At 41.3% G+C, this 16,824-nt stretch overlaps 1 protein-coding gene across 5 annotated transcripts in view; it reads left to right on the top strand.

The window, feature by feature from the left end:
• Positions 1-16,824, top strand: part of CC2D2A (coiled-coil and C2 domain containing 2A) — a 183,485-nt gene that overhangs the window by 57,836 nt on the left and 108,825 nt on the right. For all 5 annotated transcript variants that reach the window (XM_082389471.1, XM_082389468.1, XM_082389467.1 and 2 more), the window contains one exon: positions 154-277. In XM_082389471.1, the coding sequence (XP_082245597.1) occupies positions 154-277 (124 nt within the window). The remainder of the gene's footprint in view (positions 1-153; positions 278-16,824) is intronic.

Here is a 16,824-nt window from a genome sequence, read left to right as displayed (position 1 = left end):
TGACCACAGTGACTCAGGTGACACAGACCACAGTTATCTAGATCTGAAGAGGATTAAGGGCTGCCCCCTTGCTAAGTGACCCACCTCATCCTGAGATAGCATCTGAGTCAACCGAAGCCCTGAGATTCACAACCTCTGACCATCTGCCCACAGCTGTCGGCTGCCGGCCCCAAGGAAATGGTGTCTGAAAAATCCCATCCAGACGACCAGCAGGAGCCCGCGCAGGAAGGTTCTGACACTCGCCTCCTGGGCATGACGAGCCGACGAGGCCCACGGAGTAAGTTCTGTCAACCAGTATTAATTGCCTCCTGGGATCAGCACAGAGCATCGTGGGGATTTTGCATGGGTATTATTTTTTGTACGCGTCCACTACCCTCCACAGCCCCAATTCTAGGCAATTTCTAAGTTCACCTCTGTCTGGGAGACAGGACACAACCCCAGGACATATTTACATAACCACAGAATTTTGAAGCATTCATTGAAATAGAAATGGTGCAAATAATCAAATAGGTAGACATTCAAGGGTGGGTGAAATAGGAAGGCATATTTGTCAATGAAATAGTACTAGAATCAGATGTTGGAAAACCTGAGGATGTTTCTGAGGCTCTCGGAGATCCTGCCCCTTGAAGACCCCTTCTCTTATCCATCCCTCACCCCGTCCCCCCCACCACACACTCCCTTCCCCCTTCAGGAACTGTGGCCTGTATTTTACAGCATTACTTTTCTCCATCACAGTGACCATCATTCAGTCTCTGCTCATTGTAGGGAAAATTACTACCCCTCACTTGTTGCTTTTCTTGAACAGTGGATTAGACCAGAGAAGAAGGCAATTGTTACATAATTATTACATAATTGTTACTCTATTTTTCTGCAGCTGAGCTGGGGAATAAAGTAACTATTGGAAATTAGAGGGCTTTGGAAGCAAGTTCATCTGAAGTCCAACCCTAAGAAAAATGTGGTTCCAATCCAAGAGCAATGACACAGTAAAACTGTTACCAGTTAGTAAAGTAGAACCAAACTTTATCCCATATATAACTTCATCCCATATAGTTGCTTCATTTTCTAAATGGGTAAGATTATTCATTATTGAAGATCACAGTTTGTCTTAGTGTGCTCAGGCTGCCGTAACAAAATATACCATAGACTGGGTGGCTCCAACAACAGACAGTTATTTTCTCACAATTCTGGAGGCTGGAAGTCTAAGATCAGGGTGCCCGTGTGGTCAGTTTTCAGTGAGTCCTCTCTTCCTGGCTTGTAGGCAGCTGGCATCTCCCTGTGTGCTCACTTTGGTGTCTCTTCCTATAAGGATGCTAATCCTATTATATTAGGGCCCCACCATATAACCTCGTTTAACCTTCATTACCTCCTTAGAGGCCCTGTCTCCAAATACAGTCACATTGAGGGTTAGGGCTTCAACATATGAATTTTGTGGGGACACAATTCCGTCCATAGCACAACTATTGAATATTTAAGTAGTTGTTTTAAAATCAAGAGAAAACAAAATGTCAGAGAGCATGGCCAGTAATAAAGGCTCTGTAGCATAATGAAAAGTGAATTCTTTCCTTCTTCCTAACATGGGGGAAATACTCTTCACTGTCACCATGGAGGTGATTGTAAGGATCAAATCAAGAAAAGGATGTGGAAATATTTTAAATAGTGTGCACAGTTTTAAATATTTAAATAGTATGCACTAGTATTTTAAATAGATAAATATACAATAACTAAGGTGTGTTAGAGTGAGATAATAGACAATCTATGCATTAGTCCAAAAGGAAAAAATAAAAAACACAATGTATGATTTGAAGAAGGAAAGAACAGTACAAGGCTAAGATGTGCCTGCCTGAGCAAGGTCATGACCAGCTGGTCTCTGGGCAGCTCCGGGCAGAGCTGGAGGCTGTTGCTGATTTGGCAGCACTGGTGGGGCCAAGATGTAGAGAAAATCCCTGGGAGTGAGGTGGGGGCACCTGATGGATTAGAAGCCTGGGTAGACAGGCATCAGTCAGAAATGAGAGGTCAAGACCAGGAGAAAGTCAGCCATGTGGTCGAGAGAGCAGAATAGGTCTCATTCAGCATGTCAACACACGTTAGAGCGAGAGTGCAAGGAATGAGCAACACGAGGAGTCTCGACCTGAGACAGGAAGGGCAAGGCACAGAGCAGAAGCAGTAGAGGATGTGCAGGTGTCTCCGTGGTAGAGTGTTGGCGGGAGAGGACTCCAAACAGAGCGCTCCAAAACACCCGAATGTGTGCAGAAAATAGTGCGTCCAGGAGCAGCCGTGTCTTGTAGGACCTCGCCTGGGAAATCACCCACCCACTTAGCAGGAAACTAAGTCCAGCCCATCTTCAGGGGGAGGGAAATTTGGCTCCACCTTTAAAGAGAGGTGTGTCAAAGAAATTTATGGGCATATATTTAAACCACCACATTCATCTTTCTTTAAAACTATACTCAGAAATCTGTAATGAGCATCACATAAAATCCACACTCTTATTTGTTCTGAGTTCTGAGACCCTATGTGATCTGGCCCTTTCCAATTCTACTCCCACTCTTCTCCAATATGCCCCCACCCTGGTTGACTGCTACTGGCCTCTGAATGCCTTTTGGCCACCTGGGCATTCCCAGGCTTTGGTGCCCACTCAGAAAGCTCTCCACCCATCTCTTTATTAAGCTTGTGACAGAAAAGCAATACAGTTGTATCCGTTAAGACCTCGGTCTTTGGCGTTAGACAAGTGTGTGTACCAGTCTATACCTGTTACTTTCTTACTTGCTTGGGCAAGTTTCCCCACCTCCTTAAACTTCAGTTTCTTTATCTGCAAAGTAGGGACAAGAATAAAAGGCCTTAATACCCCCACAGAGTTTATATTCCAGCTGGGGGGTTAGAGGGAAAAAGAGAAAGCAAATCAAAAAAAATATGATAAATATACAGTATGGCCAGTGGTGAGAAGTGCTACAGAGAAACATAAAGAATTGGCTGGACGGGACTACAGTGGAGGTGAGAGGAAGGGTTGCTGTTTTATGAAAGGTTATCGGGGGAAGCCCTCTCCAGTGAGAAGGTGTTTGTGCAGAGGCCTGAAGGAAATGTGAGACCCCTGAGGAAAGTGGCCTTAAAGCAAGAGTGTGCTTGGTGTGTTTAAGGAACAACAAGGATGCCAGAGTGGTTGACAGACAGTGAGCAAGAGGAAGAAGAAGGAAATTAGATCTGAAGGGAATTGCAAATATTTTCTCCCATTCCGCAGTTGGTCTTTGTATTCTATTGATTGTGTCCTTTGGTGCAAAGAAGTTTTTAAGTTTGAGGTGGTCCCATTTGTCTGTGTTTGCCTTTGTTGCCTGTGCTTTTGGTGTCACATCCAAGAAGTCATTAACAAACTCAATGTCGTGAAGATTTCATCTGTGTTTTCTTCTAGGAGTTTTATAATTTTAGGTCTCACATTTAGGTCTTTAACCCTTTCTGAGTTTATTGTGTAAGGTAAGGGTCAACTTCATTCTTTTGCACGTGGATAGCCAGTTTCTCAACACCATTTGTTGAAGATACTGTATTTTCCCCATTGAGTGGTCTTGGCATCCTTGTTGAAGATTATTTGACCACAAACACATGGTTTTACTTCTGGGTTCTCTATTCTATCCCATTGGTCTATATGTCTGTCTTTATGCCAGTACCACACTGTTTTAATGGATGTAGCTTTATAATATGTTTTGAAATCAGGACGCCTGAGCCTCCAATTTTGTTGTTTTTCAAAACTGGTTTGGCTATTTCAGGGAACCTTAATAGTCTATGTGAGTTTTAGGATGAACTTTCCTTTTCATAAGGAAAATGCCATTGAGATTGTGATAGGGATTGCATTAAATCTGTTGATTGCCTTGGGTAGTATTGACATTTTAACAGTATTAAGTTTTCCAATCTATGAACATGGGGTGACTTTCCATTTGTTTGTGTCTTCTTTAAATTTTTTCAACAGTTTTTTATAGTTTACAACATACAAGTCTTTTGCCTCTTTGGTTAAGTTAATTCTTAAGTGTTTTACTCTTTTCATGCTATTGTAAATGGAATTGTTTTCTTACCTTCCTTTTCAGATGTTTCACTGTTAGTGTATAGAAACACAACTGATTTTACATATTGATTTTCTGTGCTGCAACTTTGCTGAATTTGCTTATTAGTTTCAACATTTTTTGTGTGTGGGAGGGGACTCTTTAAGGTTTTCTCTATATAAGACCATGTCTTCTGCAAACAGAGATAATTTTACTTCTTCCTTCCCAACCTGGATGCCTTTTGTAACTTTTTCTTACTGTCTTAGTCTGTTTGCTCTGTTAATATAAAACACTATAGACTGGGTGGCTTATAAGCAGCAGAAATTTGTTTCTCATAGTTCTGGAGCCTGAGAAGTCGAAGATAAAGGCACCAGCAAATCTGGTGTCTGGTAAGGAGGGCCTGCTTTTTGGTTCATAAATGGCTGTCTTCTTGCTGTGTTCTCACATGGTAGAAGGGGCAGAGTAGAAGCTCTCTGGGGTCTTTTTCATAAGGGAACTAGTCCCATTCATGAAAGTTCCACCCTTATGACCTAATCACCTCCCAAAGGCCCCATCTCCAAATAACATCACACTGGGGCATACACTTCAACATATGAATTCGGGGAGGACACAAACATTCTGTCCATAGCACTTGCTTAATTGCTCTGGCTTGGATTTCCAGTACTATGTTGAATAGAGGTAAAGTTGGGGGAGGAGGGGGCATCCCTGCCTTGTTCCTGATCTTAGAGGAGATGCTTTCAGTTTTTCACCACTGAGTATAATGTAAGTTGTGGGCTTTTCGTATATGGCCTTTACCATGTTGAAGTAATTTCCTTCTATTCCTAGTTTGTCGAATGTTTTTTATCATAAAAGAATGTTGAATTTTGTCAAATGCTTTTTCTGTATCAATTGAGATGATCATGTGGTGTTTGTCCTTTGTTCTGTTAATGAGGTGTATCACATTGATTGATTTTCTTATGTGGAACCATCCTGGCACCTCCCACACCCTCAACTTGGGCTAAGACTAATAAATGGTTCAAGAGGCTGTCTCTCATGACCATTTTATAAATGCTACTTACCTACATTTCTCTAGGCAAAACCTCAGATTCGGTGGTTTCCCTATCCCAAGCAAGAAAGTTTATGCTAAGAAAGCTGTGGAACTTTTTAAGCTCATATGATTTCATTGTATTTTTCTTCTCTAAGCACTTATTGGTTTACCTGAGGCATCCTCCTCTCCCCCAGAAAGAGAGAGAGAGAGAAAAGGAAGGAAGAAAGGGAGGGAGGAAAGAAGGAAGGAAGGAAAGAAGGAAGGAAGGGGGAAAGAAAGAGAGAGAGAAGGAGGGAGGGAGGGAAGGAGGAAGGAAGGAAGGAAGGATGGAAGGAAGGAAGGATGGAAGGAAGGAAGGATGGAAGGAAGGAAGGAAGGAAGGAAGGGAGAAAACCAGATGATAAATCTGCCAACCTTGAACTCTGAGAGCTTAATACCATGTTCTGAGGTACACAGCAAGCTTTCTGATAAGATTTCCATCAAGATTCCTCATTCTCTTTCTTACTCATATCCCAGTACATTGCCCAAGATTAAGAGAAATAAACAACATTTCAAGTCAGCAAACATTCCTTGAAACCCATAGAAACTGAAATCAGACTCACTACTACTCATTACTACTTTCAGTCATGGGACCTTGAGCAGCAGCCCAGTCTCCCTCAGCCACAGGAGCCTCGTTTATATTGATAAAAATGAGGATCATAAACGCCTTGGCTTCGTGCAGCTGTTATGACAGTGAAATCAGATGATACACAGAAAGCACCGCACATAGGGTCTGGCACATACCTAGTCGCCTTCTCCAGCTGGAAGAAGAACTTGATGCTAAATAACAAAAACGATTACCTCTTTTGAGTGTTATGATATGGCTGGCACCATGCTGAGGTCTTTACATACATTACATTACTCAGAACAGTCCTGTCATCAGGCATTGTTTTATAATTTAGGAAACTAAGGTTTAGAGAGAACCAACAGCTAGAGGTGGTGGAGCCAGAACTCAAACTCCAGTCTACAGACCTCAGGAACCTGTGTTCTTTTTTTTTTCTTTTTTTTTAATTTATTTCATTGAAGTACAGTTGATTTACAATGTTGTGTTAATTTCTGCTATACAGCAAAGTGTTTGTCATATATATATATATTCTTTTTCATATTCTTTTCCACTATGGTTTGATAATCCAGGATATTGAATATAGTTCCCTCAGATTATCATACTAAGTGAACCTGTGTTCTTAATTGCTGCACTACAACATCATTCTACACCGGCAAATCTTAACTCTGATTGGTCTTTAAAGAGAATGGTTTACAGTTGCCCAGGGAAGGTACAGTGCTCTCTGTATTTTACTCACAGCCATGCTCTGGTTTCCATCTGCTCACTTACTACCCCCATACCACACCCACCACATCTTTCCAACCAAGTCTGCTCACCTGGATCCAAATCTTTGACTCCCTCTTGATGGTTCATTCTCCATACCTCTCATGGGTTTGGCTTGTTGCTCAGTGCTACCACCCCAGCTTCTGCCCTTGAACCCATGACCCTCTCTATCCTATAGCATTCCTGCGGGGCTCCAGGTGTTGTCAAGTCCAGACTGTAGTCAGATGCTCAGATACCAGCACCCTTGAAGACATGGCCTCCCGCACTGCACTAGGCACACGCCCAGTGGGGCCATCTCCCTGATGAACAGCAGTGTAAATCCATGCACTGAAAGCTTTGGCTTCTAATCTGCTATTCAAACATATACATAGTCATGACTTTCCAAATACAGAAAGCATTTCACCAAATAGGAACATAGCTCCCAATCAAATAAACATCTAGGAAAAAAGTGCACACATTTCCCCCAGGATTCCAACTTGCACCGTCTCTTAAGGGAGGAACTATTGAATGCTAAGCAGTTTCTTATGAACATAAGTTTCTTCATTACTGACATCTGTTTTCCATTCATTCCTGTTAGTTTCTCTGATTAAAGCATCATTTCAGAGCCAATTTCTCAGTATTGGTTGAAAATAAAGTTCAGAATCCAGTGAAATTTGATGCAAATGAAAGGAAATAGATCACTTATTTTAGGCATACTTTTTAAAAGTCACCAAGACCTGGAGAGACTGACCCAGGAAACAAATGTTATAAAGTTCAGTATAAGACAAGAGGAGAATGGCCCAAAGGAGCTGGTCTTGGGAGTTACCTTGGAGCCCAGCAGGAAAGAACATTCTAGTCAGAGGGTGCACACTGGGGAATGTAGGAAGTATCAAAGGTTCAACAACACTGGAGTTTACTACCTCACGCGCTACTGGGGGGACTAAATTACAGTACCAAGTAAAATATTTATCTAAGTAAAAATAAATTGTATGCTGTATTCAATACAATTTTTTTCTGGATACTATGATTTTTGACATCTTAAAAAAAAAGCACCCAAACAAACAAAACAAAAAACAAAAACAAAAACCTTTCTGGTTGGGGAGACAGTAGCCAGTTGTTAAAGACAGCAAAGAGTCAGGACTGGAGCATGACTTTAATGCAAAATAACCAATCCAGAGCCCTACCTCCTCTGTCTGGCCAGTACTGAAACTGAGCGGAGGTCCCGTGGGACGCCCGGGCATGGAGGCCTTTTTTGTCCCCCGTTTCTTGTAGGCAAGACTCCAGCCTCCATGGCCTTCCTGGAGTTCCAAAACATGGATTCGAACTGTTGCTAGTCAAGGGAAGAGCAGCCAAGAAACCACCTGAGGCCAGACTAAAGGGACCAAAAATGCTCAAGATTAGGAGACCCAGCACCTGAGATGAGATGAAGGGAGTGCAAGCCCTTCACACATCCTAATCTTGTCAGCAACCTTCTCCTTGAGCTATTGCTATAAAACTTCTCATCAAATCCTCCGGGTTTGGGACACATAGTTTTTTGAGGCGGGAGCCTGCTGTGGCCCCCTTTGCCTGGCAAAGCAATAAAGCTATCTTCTTCTACTTCACCCAGAACTCTGTCTCTCAGATTCGTTCTGGTACCAGTGCAGAGAACCTGAGCTTTTGGCGTCAGTACAACCCCAGGAAGCAAGATTCCTCTGCCTGGATCATTCCTGGGCCAGGTACCAGGCAACTAGGGACCACCCCTATAGCTTAGAGCCTCCCAGAACTACTCAAACCAGCCAGTCCTAAACTGCTTACCCTGCCCTGCCTTGTCTTTCCCTCAGAAATCCCAAGAAAGGCCGTGACCTGAGCTCTCAGCCCCTCCTGTCTTCTGCTCCTGACCACCTTGATGTCTTTCCATGTGCCCTGCGTGGCATGTCCTGTCCCCTGGCTCCAGAACCTGAGAGTTTATAATCAGCTTTGTTTCCTGAGCCTCTCCTCTGTCTCCTCTTGCAGCCCCACCTGACTGACCATCTCATGAAAGAATACAAAGAATAGAAAACAAACCCATCATTATTATTAGTTATAAGGAAAGACATTTTCCCCAAAACTCCTTTGTAGCAAAATTCCTCCAGAGTCGTCTGTTCCCATCCTGGCTCCAATCTTGAACCTACTCCTCTAACTCACATCCCCATCCCTGTCAAAATTGTCCTTGTTGAGGTCCCCACGAACCGCACATTTGCTAAATTCTATAGTCAGTCCTTCATCTTTACTGTCCTTGACTTTCAGTCGCGTTCCCTGCAGCTCACGCTCCCTCCTCTTCTGTACATGGCGCCCCGGACACCACGCTCTTGGTTTTCCTTCTCCCTCGCTGGCTGGACCTCTCCATCTCCTTGCTAGTTCTTACACCCCAGCCTCTAAATCTTGGAGCCCCCAAGCTCAGTGCTCAGCCCCCTTTTCTTTGTCAACACTCATTCTCTCAGTCATCTCAAGACTTTAAATTCTATCATATAGCTATCGTATGTATAACTGAGCAGTCCCCAACTTTTATCCCCAGTCTGGGCTTCTTTCAGACTAAATGTGCAACTACCAACTTAACACCCACTTTTGCATATCACATAAGACAGCTCACATTTTTAATAGATTTATTGAAGTATAATTTGCACATCATAAAATTCACCCATTATAAGTATACGATTCAACGATTTTTAGTAAATTTGTAGACCTGTGCAACCATCACCACCATCCAGTTTTAGAACATTTTCATCACCCCAAAAAGTTCCTTTATGCCTGTTTGCAGCCACTCCCACCCCCAGCCCTAGACAAACACTGATTTGTTTTATATTCCTATAAATAGGCCTTTTCTAGACATTTCATGTGAATAGAATCATACAATATGTAGGGTTTTGTGTCTGACTTCTTTCACTTAGCATGTTTTTGAGATTTATAAGCATTGTAGCATATATCCACATTTTCTTCCTTTTTACTGCTGAATTATATTCCATCATATGGGTATACCACATTTTATTTATTCATTCACCTGTTGAAGAATATTTGGATTATTTCCAGTTTGGGGCTATTATAAATAATGCTTCTATGAACTGGGTCATATGATAAATGTATATTTAACTTTATAAGAAAGTGCTAATCTGTTTTACAAACTGGCTGTATCATTTTACTTTCCCACCAACAGTTTGTGAGAGTTCCAGTTTCTCACTTCCTTGCCAACAATTGATATTATCTGTCTTCAATTTTAGCCTTTATAATGTGTATACAGTGGTATTTCGTTGTGCTTTTAACTTGTATTTCCCTAGTGATTAATGATATGGAGTATTTTTTCATATGCTTATTAGCCTTTTGTACATCATCTTAGTAAAATGTCTCTTTAAATTTTTATACATTATTAATTGGATTTTTTGTCTTACTGTGGAATTGTAAGAGTTCCTTATATATTCTGGATACAAGTACTTTATCAGGTATATAATTTGCAAATATTTTCTCCAAGTAAATGTCTAATCTTTTTATTTTCTTAATGATATCTTTTGAAGTACAAAAGTTTTTAATCTTGGTGGAGTCAAATTTATCACTTTCCTTCTATTATGGATTGTATCTAAAAATTCTTTGCCCAACCCAACATCATGAACATTTTCTCCTATATTTTTCTTCTGGAAGTTTTCTGTTTTTAGCTCTTACATTTAGTTAGGTCCATGATCTATTTTGAGACAACCCAAATTTTACTCGCCTGAAACTAGGCTTCTGATCTCCTTCTTCCAACCCTAACCTGTTTCTCCTACAAAAATCTTCCAATTTCAGAAACTTTACGTACCATTACTCTTCTTGGAAGTTTGCGAAGCTTGTTAAAGGATGTCATGAGGGTGGGGAAATCCTTGTCATCCCCATTTCACTAAATAGACATTTCATTTTTTCTGTTGCTTGGGTCAAAAACTTATGGTCATCCTTAACTCCTTTCTTTTTGTCTACCCACATCCAGTCTATCAATAAGTCCTGTTTGCTCTACGTCAGAATAGATAGAAAGTATGACCATTTCTCACTTCCTCCCCCACTACCATCCTGATCCAGGCTGCCTTCAACTCTTATCTGAAGTGCTGCAATTATTTTAAAAAGTGTTGCCATAGCCTCCTAACGGATGTCCCTGCTCCTATTCTCACCCCCCATTCTCACCCCAGCAGCCAGAGTGGCCTTATAAAAGTAAGGTCACGTTACTCTGCTGTTCAAATCCTCCAATGGTTCTCAATTGACTCAGAGTTAAAGTCAAATTCTGCAGAATGACCTACGCAGTTTTTCTCCCTCTTATCTCTATGACCTGCTATCCTATATTCCATCTCCTACCCCTCATGATTCCCCTTTCCACTCTGGTCTTACATTAGGATGGCCATGTCTCAGAGTCTTTGCACCAGATATGACTTATAGCTAAAATGCTCATCCCCCAGCTACCCACCTGGCTTGACCCTTCATTTCCTTCCCCTGATCCAATGTCACCTTGAAGGTCTTGCTTGGCCACTCCAAACTACAATACACCCCTTCCTCCTGGCCCTCCTTATCCCCAAGCCAGCTTTGTTTGTCTCCATACACCTACCACCATCTGACATACTCCATATACTACTTCACTCCAGGAAGGTGGGGATATTTGTTTTGTTCACTCTTATATCCCTACTGCCTTGTACACATAATAGGTGCTCAATAAAGATTTCTTAGTGGAATGCTTGAACTAGAATCTCTAACCTAGCACTTCCAAGAGTGGGTTGGGTAGAACATGTACTAGTATCTTGTTAGAGATTAACTCCCGCAAAAATATTCCAAGCTCAGAAGCTTTACCTATTATTTCCTCTCTTAAAAGTTTGAAAAGCTTGTTCTGAGACCACTCACAGTTACCCTGGCATCTCCCAGGCAGTACCTGGCCCTCCTGAATGCTGTTGATGTTTTTTCCACTCTGCCCAAGGCAATGTGGAAGGTTCAACCTGAGGCAAAATTGTCATGTCAAAGTATATCTACAATGTTCTTTACCACTGTTCATTGTCTCAGTTCTGTTGGAAGCCCCCTTGCCCCGTGCCATCACCATGATGATGCCGGAGCACAGGGACAAACGGCAGGGCTGGCCAGGCCCGGTCTTGCCCAGATTGATGGTCCCTGTCTCAGGTGGCTCCAACTGCTATAACGAAATACTGTAGACTGATGGCTTGAACAGCAGACATTGAGCTCTCATGGTTCTAGAGGCTGGAAGTCCAAATCAAGGTGCAGGATGATTCAGTTCCTAGTAAGAGTCTTTTCCTGGCTGGCCGATGGCCCTTCTCACTGTGTCCTCATGTGATGGAGAGAGAGAGAGAGAGCTCTGGTCTCTCTTCCTCTTCTTATAGGGACACTAATCACATCATGGGGACCCCACTCTCAATGACCTCATCTAAACCTATTTACCTCCCAAAGGTCCCACCTCCAAATACCATCACACTGGGGGTTAGGGCTTCAACATGGGAAGTTGTGGATGATGAAAACATTCAGACCATAATAATCTTCAAGCCTGGGAGGTGTGCTGAAGCACAAAGAAGCAGGAAAGGGCAGCAGGCAGAGCCAAAATCCTGAGGTCCAAGCCCCCCTGAGTCAAAAGGACACTTATATGCCAGAAAAAGACCCTGAGTTTTCAGTTAATATAAAATAAAAATGTTAATGGAACTATGAAAGAAAGAACCAGAAAAGAAGAAATTGACCAAAGAAATCCCTGTAGACCCTCAGCACAGGTGAACTCTCAGCAGAGCTGGGGCTGGAACCCAGGGTAGAGCCTGCAGTTCTCAGCATGTTTTGACCTCCATTTTGTGTAGTAAAATTTCCACAAATGATACTCATCCATTTAATGAAATTAGAAAATCTGGAGAAGGAAATAGAAGAAAGTAATCACCCACCTTCTTATACCCTAGGGACAACCACCACTAACCTCAGGCCCTTTTCTAATGCTGAGTTTTTCCTGCCTGACCGCTGAGGAAGTCATGTGTTGACAGAGGGCTGCTAAGGCTGAAAGGGTATCCCAAGCTCTTACATCCAAGTGAAGTAGGTTAGAAGTTGGGGACAGTCCAACTGATTGCCTCACTCATTACGTTTTTCCTCTCAAGCCTTTAAGATTATTACCTCTGCTCCTCTCCAAGTTTTCCTACTGAAGTCAAGCTGGCTTCCATCCTATGCTCTCCCTACCCCTCAACTCCATATTTACATTCTATCCCTGGAATTTTACAACAGTGGGAAATTATTTATCATGGGAGGAGAGAAGCAAGAGTGAAAAGGCAGTTCAGGCCAGTGTACTCCCAACCCTTTTGTCCACGATCACTACAAGAATGATGCTTATATGAACTTGCCATCAAGAGTCTTTATCATGCTTTTAAATATTTACAAAAGATTTTATTGATGTCATATTGTAAATATTAATGTTTTAAAATAAAACTCTTATGTCACTTTTAAAGCATCCAAAGGGATCTAAATGCCACAGTGATTTGAGAAGCACCATCATCTGTTTCAAAATAATAAACAAACTCTCCCTGAACAGTTAGAAATTTCACATCATTCCCTTTTCTTCTCCAACTCCTTCATTCCATTTCCCCCACAGAATTTTAAATAATATATTACTATGTTAAAAAATATTTTATTGAGATTGGCTCAAGATGGTGGAGTAGAAGGACGTGCTCTCACTCCCTCTTGTGAGAGTTCCAGAATCACAACTAACTGCTGAACAGTCATCGACAGGAAGACACTGGAACTTACCAAAAAATATACTGCACATCCAAAGACAAAGGAGAAGCTGCAATGAGATGGTAGGAGGGGCACAATCACAATAAAATCATATCCCATAACTGCTGGGTGGGTGACTCACAAACTGGAGAACACTTATACCACAGAAGTCCACCCACGGGAGTGAAGGTTCTGAGCCCCACATTAGGCTTCCCAACCTTGGGGTCCGGCAACAGGAGGAGGAATTCCCAGAGATCAGACTTTGATGGTTAGCGGGATTTGATTGCAGGACTTCAACAGCACTGGGGGAAACAGAGACTCCACTCTTGGAGGGCACACACAAAGTAGTGTGAGCATTGGGACCCAGGGGAAGGAGCAGTGACCCCATAGGAGACTGAACCAGACCTACCTGCTAGTGTTGGAGGGTCTCCTGCAGAGGCAGAGGGTGGCTGTGGCTCACCGTGAGGACAAGGACACAGGCAGCAGAAGTTCTGGGAAGTACTCCTTGGCGTGAGCCCTCCCAGAGTCCACCATTAGCCCCACCAAAGAGCCCGGGTAGGCTCCACTGTTGGGTCGCCTCAGGCCAAACAACCAACAGGGAGGGAATCCAGCCCCACCCATCAGCAGACAAGCAGATTAAAGTTTTACTGAGTTCTGCCCACCAGAGCAACACCCAGCTCTACCCACTACCAGTCCCTCCCATCAGGAAGCTTGCACAAGCCTCTTAGATAGCCTCATCCACCAGAGGGCAGACAGCAGAAGCAAGAAGAACTACAACCCTGCTGCCTGTGGAATGAAAACCACTTTCACAGAAAGATAGACAAAATGAAAAGGCAGAGGACTTTGTACCAGATGAAGGAACAAGATAAAACCCCAGAAAAACAACTAAATGAAGTGGAGATAGGCAACCTTCCAGAAAAAGAATTCAGAATAATCATAGTGAAGATGATCCAAGACCTCGGAAAAAGAATGGAGGCAAAGATTGAGAGGATGCAAGAAATGTTTAACAAAGACCTAGAAGAATTAAAGAGCACACATCTAGAAGAATTAAAGAACAAACAAACAGAGATGAACAATACAATAACTGAAATGAAAAATACACTAGAAGGAATCAATAGCAGAATAATTGAGGCAGAAGAATGGATAATTGCCCTAGAAGACAGAATGGTGGAATACACTGCTATAGAACAGAATAAAGAAAAAAGAATGAAAAGAAATGAAGACAGCTTAAGAGACATCTGGGACAACATTAAATGCACCAACATTTGCATTATAGGGGTCCCAGAAGGAGAAGAGAGAGAGAAAGGACCCAAGAAAGTATTTGAAGAGATTAAAGTTGAAAACTCCCTAACATGGGAAAGGAAATAACCACACAAGTCCAAGAAGCGCAGAGACTCCCAGGCAGGAGAAACATGCCGAGACACATAGTAATCAAACTGACAAAAATTAAGACAAAGAAAAATTATTAAAAGCAACAAGGAAAAAATAACAAATAACATACAAGGGAACTCCCTTATGGTTAACATCTGATTTTTCAGCGGAAACTCTACAAGCCAGAAGGGAGTGGCACGATATATTTAAAATGATGAAAGGGAGGAAACTACAACCCAGATTACTCTACCCAGCAAGGATCTCATTCAGATCTGATGGAGAAATCAAAAGCTTTACAGATAAGCAAAAGCTAAGAGAATTCAGCACCACCAAACCAGTTCTACAACAAATGCTAAAGGAACTTCCCTTACTGGGAAACACAAGAAAAGAAAAGGACCTACAAAAACAAACCCAAAACAATTAATAAAATGGAAACAGGAACATACATATCTATAACTACCTTGAATGTGAATGGATTAAATGCTCCAACCAAAAGACACAGGCTTGCTGAAGGGATACAAAAACAAGACCCATATATATGCTGTCTGCAAGAGACCCACTTCAGACCTAGGAACACATACAGACTGAAAGTGAGGGGATGGAAAAAGATATTCCATGCAAATGGAAATCAAAAGAAAGCTGGAGTAGCAATACTCATGTCAGATAAAATAGACTTTAAAATAAAGAATGTTATAAGAGAGAAGAAAGGACATGACATAATGATCAAGGGACCAATCCAAGAAGAAGATATAACAATTATAAATACATATGCACCCAACATAGGAGCACCTCAATACATACAGCAAATGCTAACAGCTATAAAAGAGGAAGTCAACAGTAACACAGTAATAGGGACTTTAACACCTCACTTACACCAATGGACAGATCATCCAGACAGAAAATTAATAAGGAATCACAGCTTTAAATGACACAACAGACCAGATAGATTTAATTGATATTTATAGGACATTCCATCTGAAAACAGCAGATTACACTTTCTTCTCAAGTGCACATGGAACATTCTCCAGGATAGATTACATCTTGGGTCACAAATCAAGCCTCGGTAAATTTAAGAAAATTAAAATCATATCAAGTATCTTTTCTGAGCACAACGCTATGAGATTAGAAATCAATTACAGGGAAATAAATGTAGAAAACACAAAAACATGGAGGCTAAACAATACGTTACTAAATAACCAAGAGATCACTGAAGAACTCAAAAAAGAAATCAAAAAATACCTAGAGACAAAATGACAATGAAAACACAACAATCCAAAACCTATGGGACACGGCAAAAGCAGTTCTAAGAGGGAAGTTTATAGTAATATAATCCTACCTCAAGGAACAAGAAAAATCTCAAATAAACAATCTAACCTTACGCCTAAAAGAAGTAGAGAAAGAAGAACAAACAAAACCCAAAGTTAGCAGAAGGAAAGAAATCATAAAGATCAGAGCAGAAATAAATGAAATAGAAACAAAACAATAACAAAGATCAATAAAACTAAAAGCTGGTTCTTTGAGAAAATAAACAAAATTGATAAACCTTTAGACAAACTCATCAAGAAAAAGAGGGAGAGGACTAAAATCAATAAAATTAGAAATGAAAAAGAAGTTACGATGGACACCGCAGAAATACAAAGCATCATAAGAGACTACTACAAGCAACTCTATGCCAATAAAATGGACAACCTGGAAGAAATGGACAAATTCTTAGAAACGCATAACCTTCCAAGACTGAACCAGGAAGAAACAGAAAATATGGACAGACCAATCACAAGTAATGAAATTGAAACTGTGATTAAAAAACTGCCAATAAACAAAAGTCCAGGACCAGATGGCTTCACAGGTGAATTCTATCAAACATTTAGAGAAGAGTTAACACCCACCCTTCTCAAACTCTTCCAAAAAATTGCAGAGGAAGGAACACTCCCACACTCATTCTATGAGGCCACCATCACGCTCATACCAAAACCAGACAGAGATACTACAAAAAAAGGAAATTACAGACCAGTATCAATGATGAATACAGATGCAAAACTCCTAAAGAAAATACTAGCAAACAGAATCCAACAACACATAAAAAGGATCATACACCATGATTATGTAGGATTTGTCCCAGAGTTGCCAAGGATTCTTCAATATACACAAATCAATCAATGTGATTCACCATATTAACAAACTGAAGAATAAAAACCATATGATCATCTCAATAGATGCAGGGAAAGCTTTTGACAAAATTCAACACCCATTTATGATAAAAACTCTTCAGAAAGTGGGCATAGAGGGAACCTACTTCAACATAATAATGGCCATATATGACAAACCCACAGCAAAACATCATTCTCAATGGT

The sequence above is a fragment of the Balaenoptera borealis genome (genome assembly GCF_965194805.1).
Source record: "Balaenoptera borealis genome assembly, chromosome: 4".
NCBI classification, from domain to species: Eukaryota; Metazoa; Chordata; class Mammalia; order Artiodactyla; family Balaenopteridae; genus Balaenoptera; species Balaenoptera borealis.
Note: the sequence above shows the minus strand (reverse complement) of the source record. Positions and strands in the feature narration are given on the sequence as shown.